This window comes from Dryas octopetala, chromosome 6 (genome assembly GCF_963921425.1).
Source record: "Dryas octopetala chromosome 6, drDryOcto1.1, whole genome shotgun sequence".
Taxonomy (NCBI): domain Eukaryota; kingdom Viridiplantae; phylum Streptophyta; class Magnoliopsida; order Rosales; family Rosaceae; genus Dryas; species Dryas octopetala.
The window spans coordinates 1552576-1577119 of record NC_141371.1 but is presented as its reverse complement, the minus strand read 5'-3'; the positions used below and the strand labels follow the sequence as shown (position 1 = coordinate 1577119).

Here is a 24544-nt window from a genome sequence, read left to right as displayed (position 1 = left end):
TTCAATTTTTCATTTATCGAAATGAGGTATTGAGTTAAACTTTCATATATAACACTGTTGGTTAATAAAAAAATAATTAATAGAATTCTGATTTAAAAAATAATTCATATCGGTTTGTCCATGGTAATGGGCTTTGTTTTGTTTGCCTCCCCTTCCCATGTTAGGCCCATTTTGGTAGAGTTTGATTAGTGTTAGTAGAGTTAGAGTTGTCTGCTTGGGCCTTTTGGGTCCCAATTTCTCACAAAAAGGAAAACAACACACATAATAAAGTTAACATTTAAAAAACAAAAACAACAATGATGCATAAAATGAATATTAAGAATTTAAGATGAATGATAAATATTATTTCCACGAAAAAAGTGAATATAATCTAAATATTCGTGTTTGAACTGTTGGATTTCTAATGGGCCAAAAAAAAAAAAAAGAACTGTTGGATTTCTAATGGGCCCATTCGGTAACATTTTCATTTTCATTACTCTGGTTAAAGAAATAGATAAATGGAGAGAACGAGGGGGAAATACAAGATATGAGAAATGTGAAGATCAAATGAAGAAGAATGCATGAAATACAAATTTGGACAATCAAAAAATAAATTATTGAAATTGTTTCTAGTTTTTTCGTACTTTTTTATGCATCACTTGATTCACTTCATATAAGTTTTCTTTTTTCCCCTTACATTTTGCAATCACTCTTACTCATTATCCTCTTATATATTTTTTATTTATAGGTATTTGATTTAAAAATAAAATAAAATAAAATGTTTCCAAACAGCCCTAATATGTTGAATTAAGTGCAACGATGTTGATTAAATGCTCATATATACTCAGATAATTCACATGTTTATATGAAATTTCTCAATATTAATAGAAGTGACCGAAAAATATAAAATTAATTTAAAATAAATGTACTAAATAACAGATGCATTTATAATGAAAACTAGTTAGTAGCTGAGAGATATCGGTCGCAAAATAGTTGAAATTGAAATAATGATAAAGATGATGACAAGATGAGAAAGATAGAGTAGAGACTGTAGAGTGGTACAAATGAGTCACGGACGTGGGACAAGAAATTAATTATGAAATTGAAGAGTAGTGTGACCAGATCAAAAAAAGTCTAGACATGAAATGAAATTGAAAAGGATGTTGCTAAGCAGAATAGAGAAAAGTCTTATTCTGCTTCTACTCTCGATCCCACCTTTTTTTATTTGTAGTATAGTAGTATGTCATTAATTTAATTTGTTTATTTTCTTTTTGTTGGTACCAGTGGGGGTTTCTTTTTTATTTTTGGTTAATGTCATGGGTTGTATATATGGGTTGACAGTTTGACACTATGATCGTCAGAAGAGAAGAGAAGATGTAGTACTTAATGGCTTGATAACCATATATATCCAACTACTTAATGATGCAAAGAAAAATTTTATCAACACAAAAAAAAAAAAAAAGACAATCGCCTGGAACTTTATTCGTTCTTTCTATTTGTCATCCCTAGTTAAAGTAAAAAATTACGGTATTGCACTTTATTGAAGATCTAGTGAGAAATTGTTCACAATTAATATTTTTCTTTTGTTCTTAAAAGAAAGAAATAGAAAAAATAATAAGGCGCTACAACTCCGGTTAAAGTTAAAGTTATTATCACAATTAATATATTAATATTAAGTGTACCACATTTTAGTATCATTTTATGTATTATTTTTTTAATAGAGATATAACTCGTTGATACAAATATGTCTTACTTTTATCAAGGAAATGTTACACAAGATAATACGATAATACCAAAATGTGGTATATTATCCCAATTAATAGTAGTAACATCAAAAGTGTAATTGAAAAGAAAGATTTGAATTTAAAATATTTTCATCACTCTTGTGAAAAAAATATCACACAGTAGACCAGTAGTTAGTTAACTTAGTTTATGGTCTTTAATTTTATATCAACTCAATTTATTTCAGACTTTTTAGTGTGTATATAAATATTTTTTCGAAGTTTGTACATAAAAAGAGCAGCCCACCCATTAATGAACTCAACTAACTTACTCCTCTCTTTAATGTCCAATTGTGCTGCACCAGTCCCAAAAATGTCTCTTTTTCTCCATATATATGGAGATACATATGCAAGCACAGATACAGATGCATACACTTGATTATAAAGGTATAGGATTTAGTGATTTACTATAATCCTTCAACATACATCTCTCTCTCTCTCTCTCTCTCTCACAGAGTCTGAGAGAATGTCGACCCAGAAGAGCCGGGTGGTAGTCCATTCAACACTAACGGCAGTATCCAGCAGGCCAGTGAATCCGGGTACGACCCACCCGTTTACTGCATTGGACCATGCAATGGCCCTCCACAGCGTCCACATAGTCTTCTACTACAAGGAGAGGTTGTTCGAGTGTTTCGACCTGGACCCATTGCGGGTCTCCCTCTCGGAGGCCCTCTCACTTTACCCGCCGGTTACGGGTCGGATCGCCCGAACACAAGAGGGAAATTGGGAAGTTAAGTGTAATGACGCGGGTGTTCGGGTCATATTGGCCCGGGTGGGGACCACGCTTGATGAGTGGCTCAGATCTGCTGATTGGTCCGAGGAGAGGCTTTTGACCAGATGGTATGATATGCCTGATGATCACACTACATGGTCGCCCTATAGGATCCAGGTACCAGTGTACCATCCTCTCTCTCTCTCTCTTTTAATATGATTCCAATTTTTCCAATCCATGTAGAAATTATTTGCATAAGAAACAATTCAGAATTTTTGCAATGCTGAGTATATATCATTGTTTTTTTAATGATAATTTAGTATCATTGTTAAGCTGTTTTTTTTTTTTTTTTTTTAGCCATATCATTTTTAAGCTGTTTAAATAATAATAAAAAATGTTGGGGATCGATAGTCATCCACGTCGGCATGGATGAATCTCACTACAAATATATGTGGGTTTATTGTGGATCTCGCATGTATGTACAATTGAGAATCGTCGCGTTTCCGTATCGTAAATACAACTCTTAAATAATTCCCATGCTCAAATCATACAACGTGAGTACCCAAATGTTTGCCCTGAAAGATGGATGCTTCATTCGTTAATTGTTGTTTAAAGAGGAAGTAGGATTTAGGTAAGTAATTAGTTATTAATTTAGTGGTACTTATTTTTATAATATTGAGAGGTCTCAAATTTGAATCTTCATTTTTTTTCAATGAAAATAAAAAGATTAATTGCAAAGTATTCCTTCCAAGTTTGTTGTAATTTTCAATCCCCCTATAAAATTTGAGTTTTTTCAATGGAGTATATATATTTTTCAATTTAAGTGAATGTCACTCATTGCCAAACTTTCGTTAGATTAACCGTTTGGTCAAGCATTAAGTAATGACATAGCATGCATGAGACTTTTTTTTTTTTTTTTTTAATGTGGAAACCCAATTAACACTATGTGGACAATATACAATAACCCGTTTTTGAGAAATGTGATCTTTTAAAAATGTAAAAAGAAAATAAAATAAAAAAAACTAAGGAAACTAAAATACCCAAAAATTTCCCACTGCAGACACCCACACCACACCACCCTTGCACTCAATCCCCTCCTCCTCTCCCTTATTCTTCTCCACCCACCCACACCCCCTCAAGAGCCCCTCTTCACATCCCATCCACCCACCTTATATGAATGGAACCGCCCAATCTATCGACAACGGCTCCAGCAAGGCTCTTGAACTCCACCCACCACCACCAATTGCCTTACCAAAGTCTAATGAAGAGTTACATTGAAAATTACATGTAGCACATTGAAAAAATTAGAATCTTATGGAAGAATTGAAAATGGAGGCAAACTTGAGAGTGTATTTTATAATTAGCCCAAAAAGAAAAAAAGTGCTATATACCTTCTCTTTTCCACTTTCTTCATGGACATTCTCTTTCATGTGTTCAGATTTTATTTGCTAACATAAAAGTGACAAAAACCAAAAATGCCCACTAAAAATGAGTGGGAAGTCCGAATTGATGAGGACATTGACGTGGAAAAGGTCCAAATTACTAAATTAGTACCATGCTCCTCGAATAGGCATATATCTGTTTTTTTTTTGTCAGAATAGGCATAATATGAACTATGAAGTCGGAGGACCACCGCGCTGTTCACACATGCATTATTGCAAAGGCAACCGAGCCACGGCATCTCTATATTTTCTTGTAACGAAGTCAAACTCAGTAAAAAAAAAAGTTATTGCATGCATTAATTATATGCTTTTAAAAAAAAAAAATTATAATATATAATTAAGATTGAAACATCAGATGATTGATTTTATGAAAAAATTTAACAATTACAACAATGAAATTACAAACTTACAATGGTTGCAGGTAAATGAATTTGAAGGAGGAGGGGTAGCCATTGGGCTAAGTTGCACTCACATGCATGCAGACCCAACTTGTGCAACCTTGCTCCTCAAGTCATGGGCTGAGACTCACCGCCGGGAACCCATCACACACCCGCCTTTGTTCGATGGGTCGGCGGCAGTCCCCTGCCGACCCAATGTTCAAAACATAATCAATAAAAAGTCAGTTGCTGCCTATTATGCTGACAAGTCCATGGCACAGAGTACCCCTTCAAAGAAAATGGGCACAGCCACTTTCAAATTCTCCAGTGCAATGATCAAGCAACGCCTCTCACAAGTCCATGAAACATGCCCTGATGCCACCCCATTTGATTTGCTTGCTTCACTCTTTTGGACACACATTGCGCGCTTGAAGCCCCCAAAATGTGACACCAAACACTCCCTCTCAATTTGTATTGATTTCAGGAAGCAGCTGTTGCAATTGCAAGCTCCAGAGCTTTCTTATGGTTACTATGGTAATGCCTTGCATTTTTCGATGCTTTATGTACCAGATGTGGAAGAGAAAGAAGGCACAAATGGGTTAGGGCGCGTTGCAGGACTGGTGCACCGCCATGTACTGAATCAGGAGGAGGAGTTTTGGTCTGGAATAGATTGGTTTGAATCACAAAAGGGGGATGAGGGAGACAAGTTTGGGGCACCCTTTCGGATGTATGGCCCGGAATTGACATGTGTGAGCATGGAGCACATGATTGGTGTTCCGGGGAGTAGTGGCGTGAATGAGGAGGCATTGATGTATGCAGCTTGCAGATTTGAGAAGGAGAAGAAGCCTGTTCATGTGTCATACCATGTGGGGAATGTGGAAGGTGAAGGGTTGATCATGGTGACGCCATCACCAGAAGGAGGGCTTGCAAGGATGGTATTGGTCACATTGCCAGAGGAGGAAGTGGCACAGCTATGTGAGGCACAAGATATTTTGAGCCTAAACCCAACAATGCTTTTATGTGGGAGACAAACTTATTAAGATTTCTAGCTACTTTGAGTTCATTTATTTCAATTGTAAGACCAGCATACTACAACGATCATCCCATAAACATTACTTTCGTATTACTGGTTACACCTCCAACACTTTATCAAAAATCATAAACAAGTATCATTTGCCTCAATTTCACAAAGTACTACTTATATCATCCAAGTCCAAGTGAGATGGAAAAGTGCGTGGCCATGCCTTAAGCTCAGACTACTTTGGGACCTTTTGAGGAGTGTTGGCGAATTTCCATTGCACGTGACTGGCCCATTTGTGAGTTCTCTCACCAGCTACTTCGTTGAGTGGTACAGCATCAGACATTTCCTTCAAGTCCTCCTCCTTAAGTTTCAGACTCAAGGAGCCAATGTTTGTATCCAGGTTCATAATCTTTGTTGTCCCTGCAGTGGAATTTAAATTAAATGAAGTAATTTGTGAGCAATGTGTGTAAACTGCAATAAAGAGTAAGCAATTTTCTTAATTGAGGATGGAGAAGTGAAATATAAATCCAATGATGAGTCGACTCACCGGGGACAGGTACTACATCATCCCCTTGGTGAAGAAACCATGACAGTGCTAGCTGAGCAGGAGAGCATTGGTGCTTTTTAGCAAGGCTTTCTATTCGATGGTAAAACTGTTTGTTCTTCTCCAAGTTCTCTCCTGTCATCCGAGGATGTGTGGCCTTAACACAAAGACAGAGAAAAGATTAGATTATCTTCAAAATGTTATATCTATTTTAAGTTTGAGATTAGATTAGCTCTGGTTTTGAATAAGTGAGCTCTGTCTTCACAACCATGCATTCCTAGCTACTTTGAACCTATCCATTCTTATCTCACCAACCTCATTTTTTCTCTTCCTACAACATAATCTATGTCACACATGAACGCAAGAATCCAAACTTTACTTGTAAACCAGATTGAACAGAGAATATAATTAAGAAATGTGTACCGCAAGAACTCTAGAATCCAAACTTTTGACAACTGCTTTGCCAGCAAAAAAACCGCGACCAAGAGGACTATATGGAACTATTCCAATGCCACGCTCCCTGCATATATATGATAACATATTAGAGTTATAGCCACAGTTTTTCAACATTGCACAGGCATTTAAGTAACCCCAAATCAATTTTTTTAACAAATACAATGGAATTATGGAAGCAATTTTGGGAAGCAGTTTCCAGCAGTACTTAGATTAGATTTTGAACCCAATTTATATACCTGCAAAGTGGAATAATCTCTTCTTCAAGATCACGAGTCCAAAGGGACCACTCCATTTGTACAGCAGTGATGGGATGAACTGCATGTGCCCTCCTTATTGTGTCCGGACTCGCTTCAGATAACCCAATGTACTTTATTTTTCCTTCTTCCACCAGTTTCTTCAGCTCACCCATCTAACTTCCAAACAAGTTTCTAGTCACACATCCTTTGCTTACATTCATTTAATTATTTTCCAAATATAAATTCTAATGTTATAATGAGGAAGACAATGCATGCACATAAGTACATAACATACCGTTTCCTCTATAGGCACCGTTTGGTCCACTCGATGCTGATAATAGAGATCAATGTAGTCCACACCAAGACGCTTCAAGCTAGCCTCACAGCATGACCGGACATACTCAGGACTACCCTTCACTACGAAACGAGGAGGTCCCAAGCTTACAACTCCAAACTTTGTGGCTAATTGAACTTGTTCTCTTGGCAACTGCTTCAGGGCCTATAAATCATTCATAAAATGTTGCAGTTACTCACTCACACATACACTAAATGACTTCTTCACAAGTGGAGATATCAGATACACATACATACCTTCCCAACAAGAATTTCATTGGCATGATCAGTTCCATATATATCAGATGTGTCAAAGAAAGTGATTCCTTTACTGAAGGCATGTTTTATTATGGAGATTCCATCCTCTTCAGCATTAGGAGAGTTGACAAATGTCAGGCCCATGCATCCAAACCCCAATTTTGAGACCTGATCGAAGAGCAAGCAAATATTAGAAATTTTGAGATAAATGGAGAAATTTAGTTTTAAGGTGAAAATTAGTGAATTTTGTGCTCATTGTGATCAGTCCTATTGCAGAAACAAGCATATGCATTGAAAAAATTAATCTGAACAGAAAAAAGAAAGAGAAATTGAAAGAAACTTTAAGAATCTAAATGCAGAGCTATACCTCAAATCCTTGAGTTCCAAGTTTAACTCTTGGAATCTGTATTGCCTTCCCCTCAGCCATATAATTCTTCTGTTTCACTGATTTCTTTTGATTGCTTCCTCCTATGGATCAATCCCAAATGTAAATGGGATTCGAACTGTTGAGAATAGGCTACATGAATTCAAGAAATAGCAAAGTAATTCCAAGTCTATTCCAAGTATAAGAGTACTCTAAAGCTAACCAGTTAGCAAGTTAATACGAAGCTAACCACACTTTTGGGTCCACCACATCACTAATCTCATAATCCGAACCATCAATTATTTAGGTCCTACTTCAAAGATCATCATTGTAAAAAATTAACTAAATCGAAAATCACGTAGTCATTTAATTGATATCAAATAAATAGACGATCAGTATTTTCGATAAAAGCATAGAAATAGTTGTTATTTTAATCAAATAGCTAAATGACTTCTGATTTTGGAGATTTTTTACAAGAATGATCTTTGAAGTAGGGCCTAAAAACAGACAGTTTAGATTTTGAGATTACATTGTGCGGTGGGCCTAACATGATAATTAGTTTTGTATTAACTTACAAACTAATTAATTTTAGAATATTCTTGTATATATATATATATATATATACTTTTACTGACTCATATAACTTATTATATCATTATGGGTCTCATCTCATGCTAGAGATGCTCCACTGAGGCATGCCTCATGGAATTTTTTTTAACTGTGTCATTGTGAGTCCCGCCTCATATTAAAGATGCTCCGTTGAGACATCATCGAAGATTTAGTCTGTGCTTTTTTCTTGGTAAGTGATTATGTCACTATGCCACTTGACATCACTGACTATGTCAATATGTCACTAGTATCCATTCTTCATTCCATCATTGATTATGTCACTGTGCTGTATATTCTATTCTGATTTTAATATTTTCTTCATTTAGAGACCCTTCCCCAATGAAAGAGAACCTAGAAAGTCTTGAAAGGGGCAAAACATTAGATTTTTCCTGTAAAGGTGAATATTTATAAAATTTTGAGCGCATTGTGAGCACGCAGTACTAATGAAGAAGCAAGCAAGTCTGCAAGTGCAATGACATAAACTAATCTGAAAAAAAAAAAAAAAAAAAAAGTCAAAGAAACTCATGAAAGAAACTTTATTAAATGCCGGGCCAAAACATAAAAAAACTTTATTAAATGGATTATTTATTACCTCCAATCCCTGGGTTCCAAGTTTAACTCTTGGAATCTGTGTCCTCTTATACGGATAGGCTGCGGAAAAGAAGCATAATCGTTTATTGGACGGTTTGGATGCGTCCTTACAAAAAAAGAAACCCATTTACAATTAACAGTTTGCTTCTTTTCGGATCACAATTCACAAGGCAAATTCTAAACTTATGTTCATAATGTTTTACAACAGAAACTTTTCTTGCTAATACATTTATTTAGATAGTGAAGGGGTAGCAGACTAGCAGTGCTCTCAACCCTTGTACATGTGTGGGTCTGTGAGTGATCAGAGCACATAACTTACAACAAGTTTCATTCGCCTTAATTTCACAAAATACAATACTTTCCAAGTCCTAGAGAGATGGAAAAGTGGTCATGTCTTCAGCTCAGACCTTGGAATCTTTTGGAGGAGTGTTGGCAAACTTCCATTGCAAATGGGCCAGCAATTCAAAGCTTCTATCACCAGCTACTTCGTTGAGTGGTACAGCATCAGAAATTTCTTTCAGGTCCTCTTCCCTGAGTTTCACCCTCAAGGAGCCAATGTTTGCATCCAGGTTCTTAATCTTTGTTGTCCCTGCAGTTGGAAATCCAAAGCAAATGAGCAATGTAGTCAAGTGATGCAATATATGTGCACCAACTTGGAGGAGCTAACAACAACTTTTAAGTTATATTAGTTCTTTTTTTTTTGGCCATGAAGTTATATTAGTTCTTAATCTTAATATGTTAGTGCACCAACTTGGAGCTGCTTATATATAGAATCAAATAAACCAGAGCAACCAAATCACTCAGGAGCATTAGCAAAATCCTGTCTCTGATTACATCTTAAAAATAAAATATTACTGGGAGGATAGACACTAATTGACAACAATCAGAGGTTGCATTCAATTTTTAAAAACTCAAATTGGATCTTCCGTTCTCTCATCATTATGTCTGTATGAGATTTCATGATTTTATTTCCCTAGGAACATAATCATCAGATGAAAAGGGAAAAGAACTACACTTAGAGTACATATTCCATAAGATACTGGAGGAAAATTACATTACCATCAACCATCAGGTCCATCACAAAGACATGCACAAACTCATTTGCATGCAAACAATGAGTTGCAGATGCATCACAGCAGATTTTCTATTAATTCAAGTTCAAGAGAAACAAAAATGTAATGATGACTCACCCGGGATAGGTACAACATCATCTCCCTGGCGGAGAACCCATGCTAGTGCTAGTTGAGCGGCAGAGCATTGGTGCTTTTTAGCCAGTGTTTCTATTCGGTTGTAAATGCTCTTGTTCTTGTCCAAGTTCTCTCCTATGAACCGAGGATTTGACATCTTACATAACAGAAAAAAGAAAAATGATTTACTCAACAAAAAGTAGTCTTCTTACACAGAAAGAAAACATTATCTAAAGTATAGTTGTAAAAGCCAGTTCAACCAGGAAAACAATGAACAGGGCCCTAAACTGGTATGGTTTTGTAATTGAACTGCATAAGGAAATACACAATAACAACTGCAGAAGAAACCGTAAACTCACAATGGACAGGTCAATAATCAGTATGGTTCTCACAACTATGCTATTAGTGCTACCTCTCCTTTAAGTGTGTTCTTAATCTAGGGAATGAACTATTTTCAAACTGAAACATAATGACTGACAAGTTTAAAGAGTGACAAAGGCTCCATCTGTTTCAATGGTATTGCGTCTTAAAATCCTTTTTCTAGATAATAATTAATTAATATAAGGGTGATGAAGTAATTTCATGTAAATCCTACTGAGGAGATGCACATGATTAATCAAGGATTACTGCAAATTCATTAAAAGAATAATGAATTGCAACATTTACTTTTACAACAAACTGGGCACAAAAATAATGAAGAAATATCTACCACAAAACTATTTGCAGGCACACTTTCCACAACTGCTTTGCCACCAAAAAACCCACGACCAAGAGGACTATATGGAACTACTCCAATGCCAAGCTCCCTGTATGTGATAACATTAAATCATCCAACTAAATAATTGACACATATTAAAGTTATAGCCACAGTCTGAGAACAATTGCACAAGGGTTTAAGTAACCCCCGATCAATTTTTAACGAGTACTGTGGAACTATAAAAGCAATTAAGGGAAACAATTTTGTATAACTCAGATTAAATTTTGGAACATACCTGCAAAGTGGAATAATCTCCTCCTCAATGTCACGAGTCCAAAGGGACCACTCCATTTGTACAGCTGTGATGGGATGAACTGCATGTGCCCTTCTTATTGTGTCTGGGCTGGCTTCAGATAACCCAATATACTGTATTTTTCCTTCTTCCACCAGTTTCTTCAGCTCACCCATCTAAACTCCAAGAAAAACAAAAGTAGCTTAATCAATTTTTCCAGCCAAATCCCCATTACTTCTACAAGGGGATATTATGGACGTGTGGTGTTGCAGTTGAATGAGGAAGAGAAACACATACAGTTTCCTCTATAGGAACCGAAGTGTCCACCCGATGTTGGTAATACAGATCAATATAATCCACATCAAGGCGCTTCAAGCTAGCCTCACAGCATGAGCGAACATACTCAGGAGTACCATTAGCTGTAACACCAGGAGGTCCCACTTTTCCAACAATACCAAACTTTGTGGCTAATTGAATTTTTTCTCTTGGCAACTGCTTCAAGGCCTAGAAAACATAGAACGTTGCAGTTGAATACAGAATATAACAATAAATATCATAATGATAGGTCCTCAATTACATGTAAGGTAACAGCATGTTTCTGCTCCTTAAGGGAAAAAAACATATATACAACATTGACATAGATGCATTTAGCTAATAGTCTGCTTCAATATAAATTATATATATCATCAATTAAGCAATACACATATTTTAACTTCTAGAGTTAGAGTAGTTAAGTAAATTGATAAAGTAGCAAGTGCAAATACATGCCTTCCCAACAAGAACTTCATTCAAATGAGGTCCATATACATCAGCTGTGTCGAAGAAAGTGATTCCTTTAACAAAGGCATCCTTTATTATCGAGATACCATCCTCATCGGCAACAGGTGAGTTGTAGACCCCAGATAGGCCCATGCATCCAAACCCCAATTTTGAGACCTGAAAAACTCAAAACTCTCCAAGTTAATGGAATTTAAACATCAGTTAGATCAATTATTAACCATTCTTATATCACTTATGTGCCTTATTGGAAGAAACCATACAAGACTTCTTGGTTCAACACTGTATCCTTTTGTGCACTTGTTAAATAAATGCAATAACTTATTCACTCAACAAAAAGAAAATAATGCAATCATTTTAAAATTAGCAGAAATAGAAATATTGCGATCAGTTCTAATGCAAAAGCAAACATATGCAATGACAAAATTCAATCTGAAGAACAAAAGACCAAAATTGAATAACATTAGGAACCAAAACGGATAATACCTCAAATCCCTGACTACCAATTTTAACTCTTGGAACCAGTATTCCTTTCCCCTCAGACATATTGTTTTTCTTTTCTCTAAATAATTTGAATTCAAACCGTTGAGAATAGGCAAACTGGCAAAGTAATACACAGACACTGATTATATATATACTCTCACACTGACATCACTGACTATGTCACTATGCTATCTATTCTTCCATGTTGACTATGCCAACACTGAACAAACATGCAAATACTTTAGAAAGTAACCTCTTTGAAAAAAACCCAGTCCTATATATTATTGGAAATGACCCAACAGGATCAACTCTACAACTTTACCAGATCAAGAAGCTAAATTACACTCTGATCACAAAAATAATATTATTCAACAAAGCGGATTGTTTTCACTGAAGAAGTAAACATTTTATGTAAGTAGGCTTTTCAAGAAACGTGATTTGAACACAAATGGAACTGTAGTTTTCTTGCAAACAATAACAAAACAGAAGAAAAATTGAAATGGGTATTCAAAGAATAAGTATGAGATACATACCTCAAGTCCTTGATTGCCCAATTTAACTCTTGGAACTTGGACTTTGTTATCTTCAGCCATCCTTCCAAAGTTTCACCTATCTCTCTCTCTCTCTCTCTTTCTCTCTTTCTCTCTTCCAAGATTTTTAAGTTCCTTCCAGTTTCACTGCTGTGGACTAAATGGAGTGGAGGTGGTAGGTGGTAAGGTGGATTTTCAGTACAAATGGTCCAAGTGGCAATGGCCAATGATGAATTGGCCAATTGGGTGTTTCCAAAAGAAAATAAATTGAAAAGAGGCCAAAAAATAATAATAATAAATTGAAAAGTACCAAAAAGAAAAGTGCACCAGCCGGGAATCGAACCCGGGTCTGTACCGTGGCAGGGTACTATTCTACCACTAGACCACTGGTGCTACGGTGAGCATTAGAGCTCAGATCACTTTATAAACGTTACAAAGCATGAATTGTACATTTATACACATCTGAAAACATCTTTAAGTTGTGAAACTAAAATTTTCTCAAACATAAAATATCCAAAGAGAGCTTTAAGGCCTGATTTGTGCTAAGTTTTGATTAAAGAAATTAGAAATGGATGGACAAATATCAAATTCCACTTGAATTTTTTTCTGAAAGACCCCTTTTGTCCCTGAGAATGCAACATTGAGAAGTGTGGTTTTCTTTGGGTGATTGTAAAGCTTAATCTTGTTAGAAAAGAGTGAGACTTAAAAACTAATGATTCTGATAGTTTTGGCACCAAATACACATCCATAACTGCTCCAAAGAAGTCCAATTTCATTGCAAATCAACATCAGAATCTTATTAATACACACATGCAAATGCAATTGCCAACAACACCCATATTCTCTATTATGGAAACTCTGGACTTTCCACAAGATTATTACCTGCTTTTAGTTGTAGCAAGAATACAAATTCTTACAAGAAATGTGCAGATCTGACTGCATATATACAAACATTTAAGATGACATTTTGTTATCTTTTGCTGGTGTATTTGCAAACTTCCACGAGCAGCGAATAAAATGTCAGGGACTCTATCCCCTGCTACCTCGTTGATGGGTATCATATCAGAAATCCCTGCTATATCTTCTTTAGTGAGTTTCACTCTCAAGGAACCAATGTTTTCATCAAGATTCTTTATCTTAGTCGTCCCTGCATGAACACAAGAAGAGGTCAGTAATAAGCTTAATTAGTTTGTGATGTTTGATACATTCATCAACATACTTTGCTCTGAAGTCTTAGGGGGGTGTCCCCAACTTAGATTTCATTGGATTTTAAAAGTCCAATGAAATCTAGGTGTCCCCAACTTAGATTTTAATGAATTCCAATGAAATTTAGGTGTCCCCAACTCAGATTTTAATGGATTCCAATGAAATCCAGGTGTCCTCAAAAAGTCATGGATTTCATTAAGTGAAGGATTTGGATGGATTTGGATGGATTTTAATGGATTTGCATACATTTTTTACACATAACAAATTCTATGAGAATTCCACCAAATTCCTTTGGATTTTGATGCATTCTATGGATTTTAAAATCCATTAAACTCTTTTAAAATCTGAGTTGGGGACACCCCCCTAATATGCTTGGTATAGAACTTCAATTAGTCTAGATGTTTTGATACACTGATTTTACATATATCCCAAGAAAATATTTCATTTTCTTGGCAAACATAAAGAGGATAAATAAGAAGTTTTCAGCAAAATGTCATGATTATTCTATATAGTTATTAATATGAAGAGCATCGATCATATTGATTAGGAAGGAAAGGGGCACGCACCAGGGATAGGTACCACATCATGACATTGATTAAGAATCCATGCAAGGGCGAGTTGTGCAGGGGTGCATCCATGCCTTTCAGCCAAGTTTTGTGTTTTACGATAAAGGACCTTGTTTTTCTCAAAGTTGTCTCCTATAAAACGAGGACTTGATGCCTGATAACAAATTGATTGGCCATCATAAGCAAGAAGAGGAGAACTTAACTATTCATACAACAATTAGAACCAAAGAGGACTATTTGCAGGTAGACTTTCCACAATTCCCTTGCCACCAAAAAATCCATGACCAAGAGGGCTGTATGGCACTATCCCAATTCCAAGTTCCCTATGTATGTTCCAACAAACACAACACAATTTTCCCCACATGAATCACTATTTAGTAAATAAGTTATGTAACCTCCAGCATTTAACAATCCAGAACTGTGGTTTTGATGGGGTCCTTATCTATATTCCTTGTCATTTACATATAATGCTGTAATTGCTTATTGGGTTATTTAGGTATTTCCTTTTATTGTCTAGCTGTCAGTATTTGGTTGGTTGTATTTTGCCAATTCCCTTTTTCTTGCTTAAGGTCACGCGAATGTTGCCTCTCTGAGTTGTATAAAGGCATATCTTTCCCTGGTGAAAGGGGAGGAATGAAGTAAACTTTTAATTAAATATTTTCCTTTCTACACTTCTGTCAAGGCTCTACCATTTTGGTATCAGAGCCCTCTTTCCATGGGGAAGAAGGCCGCTTCTCACCTTTCCGCTACCGACATTCCGACGACGACGGAGTTGGAGCTGGATTTGCAGCGTGTCCAAATAGCCAACCATCTTGACGATGTTCAAGGTAACCTCTCTTCTCTGACGATTCGCCAGGACGAGCTTCACGAGAATATGGTGGAGATTCAGAAAGCTCTTTCCACTCTGACGCTCCAACAGGACCACCAAGTTTCTTTTCAGCGTTCGATTATGGAGGAGCTTCGCCTACTCCGTTCGGGACACACTCGCCCACCGGCCTCAGTAGTGCATCCATCGGTTCCGGTTCCTCATATTTCCATTGGATCTACTCAGATTCCGTTAACTGGTCCAACTACTCTGCTAGGCGGACCCATTTTGGGTTGCTCGGCCCAGTTTCCTCCGTTGCCTCGGTCGCCAGCGCCGTCCGTCGTCACAAATCCCATCCGGATCCCAGCGTCTTCTCCATCCTCCAGCCCAACAACTCTTCCGATTCCTGTCTCGGCCAGTCCATCGATATCGATTCCTTTCTCCGAGCCACAAGGGCATGTTCCTCCATCAACACCACCTGTGTTCTTTACCCAATCTTCTGGGTATTCGCCGTTTTCTCCTCCAGGAGGTTTTCGCTCCTTGAAAATTGAACTGCCCCGATTTTACGGGGATGACCCTTATGGGTGGATTGCCATGGCAGAGGAGTTTCTCGATTACTATGAAGTGGAAGAGTGTAAACGAGTGGCTGTTGCAGCGACCCATCTCGGTGGCGACGCGGCGTTATGGCTCAAATGGTTCAAAACCCGGTACCCCTTTGACTCCTGGGCTGTGTTCACTGAGATGCTATTGCAACGTTTTGGTCCTGGCGGCCCTTTAAACTTCAATGTGGCCCTGTCTCACATCACTCAATTTGGGTCAGTAGAGGAATATGTCACCCAATTTATCAAATTATCTTGTCGAGCTCCGGGTTGGTCTGATGAGCAACTAATGGGAATTTTTGTGGGCGGTCTCAAGGAAGAAATACAGGAGGATGTGATGGCCATTGGACCATTCTCTTTGGCCAAGGCCATGGAGTTAGCCCGCCTATTCGAGTCCCGACATCTTCGTCGCAAAACTTCTGCCAAGCTTCCTTACTCTAAGCCTAACACCACTACCTTCAGCTCATATTCGAAGTCTTCTGCACCTATAGGAGCCTCCACCACTCCCACTCCTTCACCAGCTCCTTCCGGGAAGCCTGTTTTTCGTGGTACTCAGGCAGAATTTCAAGAACGCAGAGCTAAGGGTCTCTGTTTCCACTGCGACGAACAGTACAAACCAGGCCATCGTTGTCGACGACCCCAGATTTTAATGATCGAATCCGAGTATGATGGATCAGAGGACGAGCCACAGCTGGCCGCACCCACTGATTCACCTTTGCCTACTACCGTGAGTCCCATCCATCTTCACGCGATTTCCTCTAATCGCAAACCCAAAGGCAGAGCAATGCGGGTGTGGGGACGAATTGGGACCTTACCCATTCATGTTTTTATTGATTCGGGAGCTGACTTTAATTTTCTAAATCCGCATGTGGCAATAAAATTGGGCAAACTAATCGATTCCTCTGATGTAGAGCCTATTGTTGTCGCTACTGGCAAGACTTATTCCACACAAGGGTCAGTCACTGAAGTGGAGGTGGATTTACAAGGGTTCCGATTCACTAATGATTACAGACTTTTAGCAGTCACGGGCTGTGATTTAGTATTGGGAGCAGAATGGTTAGAATCTTTGGGATTGATTGGTTGGCACTTCCGCGATAAGGTGATGGAGTTCAATTTTAATGGACAACATTATCGCATTGTAGGGGACAAGAATCGTTCGTCCGTGTGCTCAACCACGGCGGTGCATCAGATGGTCGCAGAGGAACCTGAGGACGCAGATTCTATGGTGGCTCAATTGTTGGGTTCGGACAAAGAGACACCTCCCACTACCACCATTCCCGATGCTCTCGGCCCATTGTTAGAGCAATTTGCAGATTTATTCGCCCTCCCTTCTGCCTTGCCACCTTTGCGGGAGATGGACCATCGCATTCCATTGCTACCAGGTACAGGACCTGTGCATGTACGACCCTATCGTTACGCTCATGTCCAGAAAGCTGAAATTGAGCGCCAAGTAACTGAGATGTTGTCTATGGGCATCATCAGACCAAGTTCCAGCCCTTTCTCCTCTCCAGTCTTACTAGTTCAAAAAAAAAGAAGGCACTTGGCGATTTTGTGTGGATTACAGGGCATTGAACAACATTACTATTAAAGACCGTTTTCCAATTCCTGTAATCGATGAGTTATTAGATGAACTCAATGGGGCAGCCGTGTTTTCTAAATTAGACCTCCGGTCTGGTTATCATCAAATTCGAATGTGGGAGCCAGACATTCATAAGACGGCGTTTCGGACACATGAGGGTCATTATGAGTTCTTGGTTATGCCCTTTGGGTTGTCCAATGCCCCTTCAACCTTCCAAGCCCTTATGAACTCCATTTTTAAGCCCTTTTTGCGCAAATTTGTTCTGGTATTTTTCGATGACATTCTCATTTATAGCCATGATATTCAAGAGCATGTACAGCATGTTGGGGTTGTTTTTGATGTGCTGCGTACCAATCAGATGCAAGTGAAGCATTCCAAATGTTCTTTTGGTCAAGCTACTGTGGATTATCTCGGCCACACCATTTCTTTAGCTGGGGTTTCTGTGGATGCTAAGAAGATACAATGTATCCAAGATTGGCCTTTGCCAATTAATCTCAAAGGTCTTCGTGGGTTTTTAGGACTTGCTGGATACTACAGAAAATTTGTCAGGGATTTTGGGAGTATTTCACGCCCTCTCACTGATATGCTCAAAAAGGACGGTTTTGTGTGGTCTTCAGAAGCCAAACAAGCCTTTTTGGCTCTCAAACAAGCACTTTCCACAACACCTGTATTGTCCCTTCCCAATTTTAGTCGCCAATTTGTGGTCGAATGCGACGCATCGGGCGGTGGTATTGGTGCAGTACTTACTCAGGGTGGCCATCCGATCGCATACTTGAGTAAACCTTTGTCGGGTATACACTTGGCTCTCTCCGTTTACGATAAGGAGATGCTGGCAGTAGTCTTTGCGGTCCAAAAATGGAGACATTACTTACTTGGCAGCCAGTTCAAAATTTTAACGGATCATCAAACAATCAAATATTTCTTAGATCAGCGGATTACAACTCCATCACAACAAAAATGGTTACTTAAACTACTGGGTTACAATTATGTGCTCGAATATAGATCCGGGGCTTCTAACACTGTTCCCGATGTCCTTTCTCGGAAGCATGAGCTATGTGCTATCATGGGATTGTCTAGTCCTATCTTTGAGAGTGTTGCTCAAATCCAAGAACATTGCTTGCAGGATCCTAAGACTCTTTCGCTCATCCAAGCTCTCAAAAGTAATTCCTCAGCCAAGCCTCACTACAGTTTGCGTGATGATTGCCTTTATTATCGTGATGGCTTATTTGTTCCTGCGTCCTCCAATTGGCGGGCAAAGATTTTGGAGGAGTTCCATTCCACACCCACTGCTGGAATATAAGATCTGTCTACCTGCAAAGTGGGACGATTTCTTCCTCGATTTCACGACTCCAAAGGGACCACTCCATTTGTATAGCAGTAATTGGATGAACTGCATGCGCCCTCTTTAATGTGTCTGGGCTAGGTTCAGATAATCCAATGTACTTTATTTTTCCCTCTTTCACCAACTTCTTTAGTTCCTCCATCTACCATTACAACTAAGTATTAATGGTTTAATCAAGAAACCAAGAAGTTGAGAAATCCCAACACTACTGATTGCTACCAGTACAGGCTTGATTGCAATGCAAGTAAGGAGAAAACTTAACGAAAAAATGAAAAAGAAAGACTTTAGATTACTCTTACAGTGTCCTCTATAGGGACTGATGTGTCTATCCGGTGCTGATAGTAAAGATCAATGTAGTCCACACCAAGGCGCTTCAGGCTAGCCTCACAGCAGGAGCGGACATATCCAGGAGTGCCATTTACTACAACTTCATTAGGTTCAATTCTTACTATACCAAATTTTGTAGCCAACTGAACCTTTTCTCTAGGCAACTGCTTCAATGCCTGAAGTCAAACACTTGAGTACTTCGTTAATTTAAAGTCCTCTCACAACTCACAAGACAGCATAGAATGACCAACAATAAAAGCATGAGTGACATTCTGTTGAAGCAAAATCCTAAGAGTAACATACAACTTTAAAACTCTTAATCCATTTTCTGAATTAAGATTTTAAAGTTTGTAGCTCTCCATGTTCAATTTGTAATGGAAATGAGTAAATATTCATGGCAAATGCTGAGGAAGAAAGAGATGATATGAATAGGTATACTTGGGAGCAGACTTACCTTTCCAACCAAAACTTCATTAGCATTTTGTCCATAATAATCTGATTTATCAAAGAATGTTATTCCTTGGTCGAATGCGTGCTTCATGATTGATATGCCAAACTCTTCTGGGACTGGAGCATTGTAGATTCCACTAAGCCCCATACATCCAAATCCCAACTTGGAAACCTGCACAACCCCAATTCAAAGTTCACAACTTTTAACTTACAAATTCAATGAGAAACATAATTAAACGTTTGGGTCACTTGCAGATTAGAGCCCAATCAGCTTGTAACCGGCCCAATTCAAAATAGGCCCAATCTTTCTAGGAAAGCTAGCCCTTATAAATAGAAATAGTACCAAACAACTTCACCGTCCTCATAAATTCAAAAACCTAAATCTCAAAACCCTGAACCCAGCCAAGCCTTGGAGCTTGAAATTTTCCCAACAATGTCGATGTCGAAGAGCTCGAAGATGCTGCAATTCATAAACTACCGCATGCGGGTGACGATCCAAGACGGTCGGCAGCTGGTGGGGAAGTTCATGGCCTTCGACCGCCACATGAACCTCGTCCTCGGCGACTGCGAAGAGTTCCGCAAGCTCCCTCCCGCAAAAGGCAAGAAGAACGAGGACCGCGAAGACCGCCGCACGCTCGGCCTCGTCCTCCTCCGCGGCGAAGAGGTCGTCTCCATGACCGTCGAGGGCCCACCGCCTCAGGAAGAGTCCCGCGCCAAGGCCGCCTCCGCCGCTGCTCTAGCCGGTCCAGGAATCGGCCGGGCCACCGGGAGAGGCATCCCGACCGCTCCTCTTGCCCAGGCCCAGCCCGGTCTCTCCGGCCCCGTTCGCGGCGTGGGTGGGCCCGCACCCGGCATGATGCAGCCGCAGATTTCTCGCCCGCCTCTTCCACAGCTGTCTGCGCCGCCCATGACGTACCCAGCTGCGCCGGTGATCCGGCCTCCGCCTCAAATGTATCCGGGTCAGGGTCCGCCACCAATGGGCCGGGGCCCACCGCCTGGGGTTCCACCTCCGCAGTTTGCTCCTCCTGGCGGTAGACCCGGTGGTCCACCCCAGCAATACCCGGGCCCACCGCAGATGCAGTTCGGGCAGAGACCGATGGGGCCTCCGCCGCCTGGGCAGATGATGAGGGGACCACCGCCGCCTCGCCCCGGAATGCCGCCTCCACCCGGTGGAGTTCCTGTGTATGGACCACCCCGCCCCGGCATGCCGCCTCCGCCGCCGAACCCTCAGAACCAGCAGCAACAGTGATTGGTACTTTTGTCTTTAGTTCTATTTTACTTGTTTGCGTGAATGTCTAGATTTGCTTGTTTGTGGATGATGAGCTATTATATAACTTTTATGACATGAACCTACTTTTTCTTATTACTCTGTTGATTTAAAGTCTGGATTGAAAGGTTTCTGTTGTTGCAATGTCTATGTTGTGAGTTGTAATGTAGAACGAGAAGGGGTTCATATTTTGTGAATGAATGGAATCTGTGGTAGGACCTTGCTAATTTCTATCTAGCCAAATGAAACTGGACCATTGAGCTTTATTCTTGGTTTTTCTGCTGTAAACCCTGTAATTAGTCAATGTTGTTTTGTTGAAGCCTCATCTGTCTATATACTCACTAGGAAGACATGGAAGTAGCTCTATTTACTTGACAATATATACAATGGTATATGCAGAAGGAACTTGGGTTTTTAAATTTCACCAACTTGTGAGCAATTTTGCAGAAAACACATATATAACAGAAGAAAAGAATGAAGAAATACAATCTAAACCACAAAATGTTGATTTTTCTTGTTGCCATTGAAACATGAAATCAAGGATCTGAAATGGGTTTCACCTCAAATCCTTCACTTCCCAGTTGCACCCTTGGAATTGGGACTCTCTGCTCTTCAGCCATTCTGTTCTTCTTCCTTCTTTGTTCTTTGTTATGGGGGAAATTGCAATTTCTATCAGTTCAGAGAACAGCTTGGTGTTCAGGACAGCCAAAACAGTTTTATCTTTATGTTATGTTCTAAATTTTGTGTCTATCATGTATTACATTATTTTTTCTAGGTCATTGACTTTGTTATTGGTCATCTAGAAATTGGATCATGCATTCTGCATTCTGCATTAATATATACTAAAATCTTGAACGTGATTTTGAAGTTTCAATTTATTTTTAATAAAACATGTTGGCCATTTGTTACTTCTATAAAAATACCAATATCCCAAATTTGTCCTCCCCAACTATCTCCCTCTCATTCCTAATTGCTTCAGACTACTTTCTTTTACCACATATAATTTCATATTCATGCATGCGCAAAGGGTGTATGAGTCTAATTTGATGGAAGTTGGTCCTTTTAATTTCTTGGAAGTTGGGTGCTAGTTGAATTTTTCTATTATCAAAATCATTACCAATATGAGCAATTCCAATCGAAGATATGGAAACTTTGATCAATATGATCTTGTTGTAGTCTTGTAGATTAAAGTTCCCAGCTCCAAATTTATAAACTTTTTGGTGAATGGTAAGAATCACTTGGCTAAATATATCATTCTAGCAAAATCGTATATAGTGACAAAAAACAGAATAAAGTTGGTGACTCCTTGACATGGGTTTATTCTGCTTTTGCACTTCATATTTATTAAGTTATAGAAAGACGAATCACAAAATACTTTGACGCATCAACATGGCTTCCATGCAGTACATTTTAATTTGTAAACTTGCTATCTTTCAGCGGTGGTGTATTTGCCAACTTCCATGTGTAGCGAGAGAGAATGTATCTATCCCCTGCAACCTCATCACCAGGCACAAGATCAGAAATCTCTCTTAAATAATCTGTTTTGAGCTTCACTCTTAGAGACCCAATATTGTTCACCAAATTCTTAATCTTTGTTGTCCCTACAAAGATTGATCAAGGAGAATATCACAAAACAATACTGCAAGGTTTTAATAATTTGAATACAGATTTACATAACATTAACCAAAAAAAGAAAAAGAAAAAATGAAACTTACCGGGAACAGGTACCACATCGTCCCCTTGATTGAGAACCCATGCGAGGGCCAGTTGAGCAGTGGTGAGTCCATGCTTCTTGGCCAAATTTTCTATACGGGTGTAGAAAACCTTGTTATTGTCAATATTTTCTCCCTTGAACCTTGGATATGATTCCTGTAATTCAAAGTAAGGCATCAGTCACCAAGCAATTGATGTTTAGGGTTTTGAATACCATGCTCAAGAATAAGAGTTTCAAAACATGAACAAAGTTTCCATACAAGTTGAGAATTTGCTGGTAAACCGTCCACAATTGTCTTGCCACCAAAAAAGCCACGACCTATAGGACTGTATGGAACTATACCAATTCCAAGTTCCCTGCATGTTTTAGTATTGCCCAGATGGCCTCAGTCATACATCCTTAGCTAATCACAAGCAAATTTATACAAGTTAAAATGCTTTATTGGTTCAAGAATTTGTACGATAAATTCGTAATATAAAGATGAAACTGAAGAAGTACCGGCAAAGCGGAACAATTTTGTCCTCAATGTCGCGTGTACACAGCGACCATTCCATCTGCAGTGCAGCAATGGGATGAACAGCATGAGCTCTCCTTATGGTGTCTGGACTTGCTTCTGATAATCCAATGTACTTAATCTTCCCCTCTTCTACTAACTTCTTCAGCTCCCCCATCTACCTCATGCAAATGATCACAACAATTCAGATACAAGGTAAATTTGAACTGCATCAAACAGTTTAACAGGAAAAGAAAATTGCTTACAGTATCCTCTATGGGTACTGAAGCATCAATTCTATGTACATAGTAGAGATCAATATAATCCACACCAAGACGCTTTAGACTAGCCTCACAACTTGATCGGACATAATCAGGACCACCATTAAATACAACATTTGTGGGATCACTGTGGTCCATTCTAACAATGCCGAATTTTGTGGCCATTTGGATCTTCTCTCTAGGCAATTGCTTCAATGCCTATGCAAAGACAGTACAAATAAATGTAAAAACAAAAACAAACCCTAACAGGAACAATAGTGTATGAGTTATAAATTCATAATTAATTATGTTACCTTGCCCAACAATAATTCGTTAGTGTAGGGTCCATAAACATCTGCTGTGTCGAAGAATGTGATCCCACTTTTGAAAGCTTCCTTGATGAATGACGATGATACCCAAAGGAAATTTAAACAATATATAGTTAATGAAGTTGAATGGGGATATATGATATACCTCAAGTCCACAAGTCCCAAGTTTCACCCCTGGTATCTCAACAGTACTCTGTTGCACATGACCCATTTTGATACCTAGCTCTTTCCTTTTCTATAGATTTGTATTTCTCTTTGATATGATTTTCCTTTGGCTTGTTTCTTTCATGAGCTCCACAATATATATTTATATAGACTAGTAGTACAATTTTAGCCCATGCATGCATATTGTTAGGGGTACAAAGTGGTGCTTGACCCAATTTGATCATTGATTATGTTACTTTAATTTCTGTTTTGATCATTGATTATGTCAAAATGTACTATGTATATAATCATCAAATCAAATGCTTGCATGTGCTCTGTTCCCACTTTTTGACTTCCTTGCTAGCTGTCCCACAGCTGAGATCGATATTTAATTATGTAGGCTAATTAAAAATCATTCATGCATTAAGGAGGGTGTGGTTCAAATATATATATTAATTAATCAAAGTGGCATTGTCATGGTCCTCATTGGAAAAAAAAAAAAAAAAAGTAGAAGAAAAAAAACAGAAGATAGATTTTTCCATTACTTCAAATTATAAAATATTAGATGAAAAAACAAATAGGAATTAAGTCCAATTCAACACCAACTTTTATCGCCAATAATCTTCTTTTTATGAAAAAAAATTACTGAATTTAAATCTTATGAAGGACGTTTGTATTGATTAATAAAAAAATAATAACTTTTAGTTAAAAGGGTTGTAGAATTTGACCGACTTCACCCTCGATCCACCTTCCTCTTAATAAAAAAAAAGGCATAACAACTTTGTTCCAAGGTT

The 24544-nt window shown here is 38.5% G+C and overlaps 5 protein-coding genes, 1 non-coding gene and 1 pseudogene across 7 annotated transcripts; 2 read left to right on the top strand and 5 right to left on the bottom strand.

Annotated features, from left to right (window-relative positions):
• The first annotated feature begins 2146 nt into the window (after positions 1-2146).
• On the top strand, positions 2147-5424 carry LOC147280827 (acetyl transferase 1-like). The gene is made up of 2 exons (XM_086247018.1): positions 2147-2649; positions 4336-5424. The coding sequence occupies exons 1-2, from the start codon at positions 2227-2229 to the stop codon at positions 5329-5331; spliced, it is 1419 nt and encodes a 472-aa protein (XP_086103144.1). The 5' UTR covers positions 2147-2226; the 3' UTR covers positions 5332-5424.
• Positions 5393-7665, bottom strand: LOC147280826 (putative aldo-keto reductase 1). The gene is made up of 7 exons (XM_086247020.1): positions 7507-7665; positions 7140-7307; positions 6844-7047; positions 6549-6721; positions 6280-6376; positions 5860-6013; positions 5393-5732 (listed from the first exon to the last, which is right to left on the bottom strand). Exons 1-7 carry the CDS (start codon positions 7564-7566, stop codon positions 5548-5550), a joined length of 1041 nt encoding a protein of 346 aa, XP_086103146.1. The 5' UTR covers positions 7567-7665; the 3' UTR covers positions 5393-5547.
• A 1099-nt stretch (positions 7666-8764) lies between these two features.
• On the bottom strand, positions 8765-12831 carry LOC147280825 (putative aldo-keto reductase 1). The gene is made up of 7 exons (XM_086247019.1): positions 12673-12831; positions 11648-11815; positions 11177-11383; positions 10883-11055; positions 10600-10696; positions 9894-10047; positions 8765-9292 (listed from the first exon to the last, which is right to left on the bottom strand). The coding sequence occupies exons 1-7, from the start codon at positions 12730-12732 to the stop codon at positions 9105-9107; spliced, it is 1047 nt and encodes a 348-aa protein (XP_086103145.1). The 5' UTR covers positions 12733-12831; the 3' UTR covers positions 8765-9104.
• A 160-nt stretch (positions 12832-12991) lies between these two features.
• On the bottom strand, positions 12992-13062 carry TRNAG-GCC (transfer RNA glycine (anticodon GCC)). Its single transcript has one exon. It is a non-coding gene; the product is annotated as a tRNA-Gly (tRNA).
• Positions 13063-13623: 561 nt separating this feature from the next.
• Positions 13624-21470, bottom strand: LOC147280823 (perakine reductase-like; annotated as a pseudogene). Its single transcript, XR_015122775.1, has 6 exons — positions 21371-21470; positions 19548-19715; positions 19066-19269; positions 18736-18908; positions 14442-14764; positions 13624-13816 (listed from the first exon to the last, which is right to left on the bottom strand). The product of XR_015122775.1 is annotated as a perakine reductase-like (transcript).
• LOC147280822 (uncharacterized) lies at positions 19892-22375 on the top strand. Its single transcript, XM_086245999.1, has 2 exons — positions 19892-20795; positions 22248-22375. Exon 1 carries the CDS (start codon positions 19977-19979, stop codon positions 20790-20792), a length of 816 nt encoding a protein of 271 aa, XP_086102125.1. The 5' UTR covers positions 19892-19976; the 3' UTR covers positions 20793-20795; positions 22248-22375.
• Positions 22017-23774, bottom strand: LOC147280821 (putative aldo-keto reductase 1; the record flags this gene model as incomplete). The annotated part of the gene is made up of 6 exons (XM_086246415.1): positions 22017-22411; positions 22526-22679; positions 22784-22880; positions 23023-23195; positions 23284-23496; positions 23592-23774. Coding segments are annotated over 6 exons (1011 nt in total), but the record flags the coding sequence as incomplete, so codon positions are not given.
• Positions 23775-24544: the final 770 nt, after the last annotated feature.

Bases quoted from the DNA above. Each gene is read 5' to 3' on its own strand.
- LOC147280827 (XM_086247018.1), top strand. From the start codon at position 2,227: ATGTCGACCCAGAAGAGCCGGGTGGTAGTCCATTCAACACTAACGGCA. The intron at 2,650-4,335 runs GTACCAGTGTAC...CAATGGTTGCAG, and splicing joins GGTCGCCCTATAGGATCCAG to GTAAATGAATTTGAAGGAGG.
- LOC147280826 (XM_086247020.1), bottom strand. From the start codon at position 7,566: ATGGCTGAGGGGAAGGCAATACAGATTCCAAGAGTTAAACTTGGAACT. The intron at 7,048-7,139 runs GTATGTATGTGT...AATGATTTATAG, and splicing joins ATGAAATTCTTGTTGGGAAG to GCCCTGAAGCAGTTGCCAAG. The intron at 5,733-5,859 runs GTGAGTCGACTC...ATTCCACTGCAG, and splicing joins TGATGTAGTACCTGTCCCCG to GGACAACAAAGATTATGAAC.
- LOC147280825 (XM_086247019.1), bottom strand. From the start codon at position 12,732: ATGGCTGAAGATAACAAAGTCCAAGTTCCAAGAGTTAAATTGGGCAAT. The intron at 11,384-11,647 runs GCATGTATTTGC...TATGTTTTCTAG, and splicing joins ATGAAGTTCTTGTTGGGAAG to GCCTTGAAGCAGTTGCCAAG. The intron at 10,697-10,882 runs GTATGTTCCAAA...TATCACATACAG, and splicing joins GAGATTATTCCACTTTGCAG to GGAGCTTGGCATTGGAGTAG.
- LOC147280822 (XM_086245999.1), top strand. From the start codon at position 19,977: ATGTCGATGTCGAAGAGCTCGAAGATGCTGCAATTCATAAACTACCGC.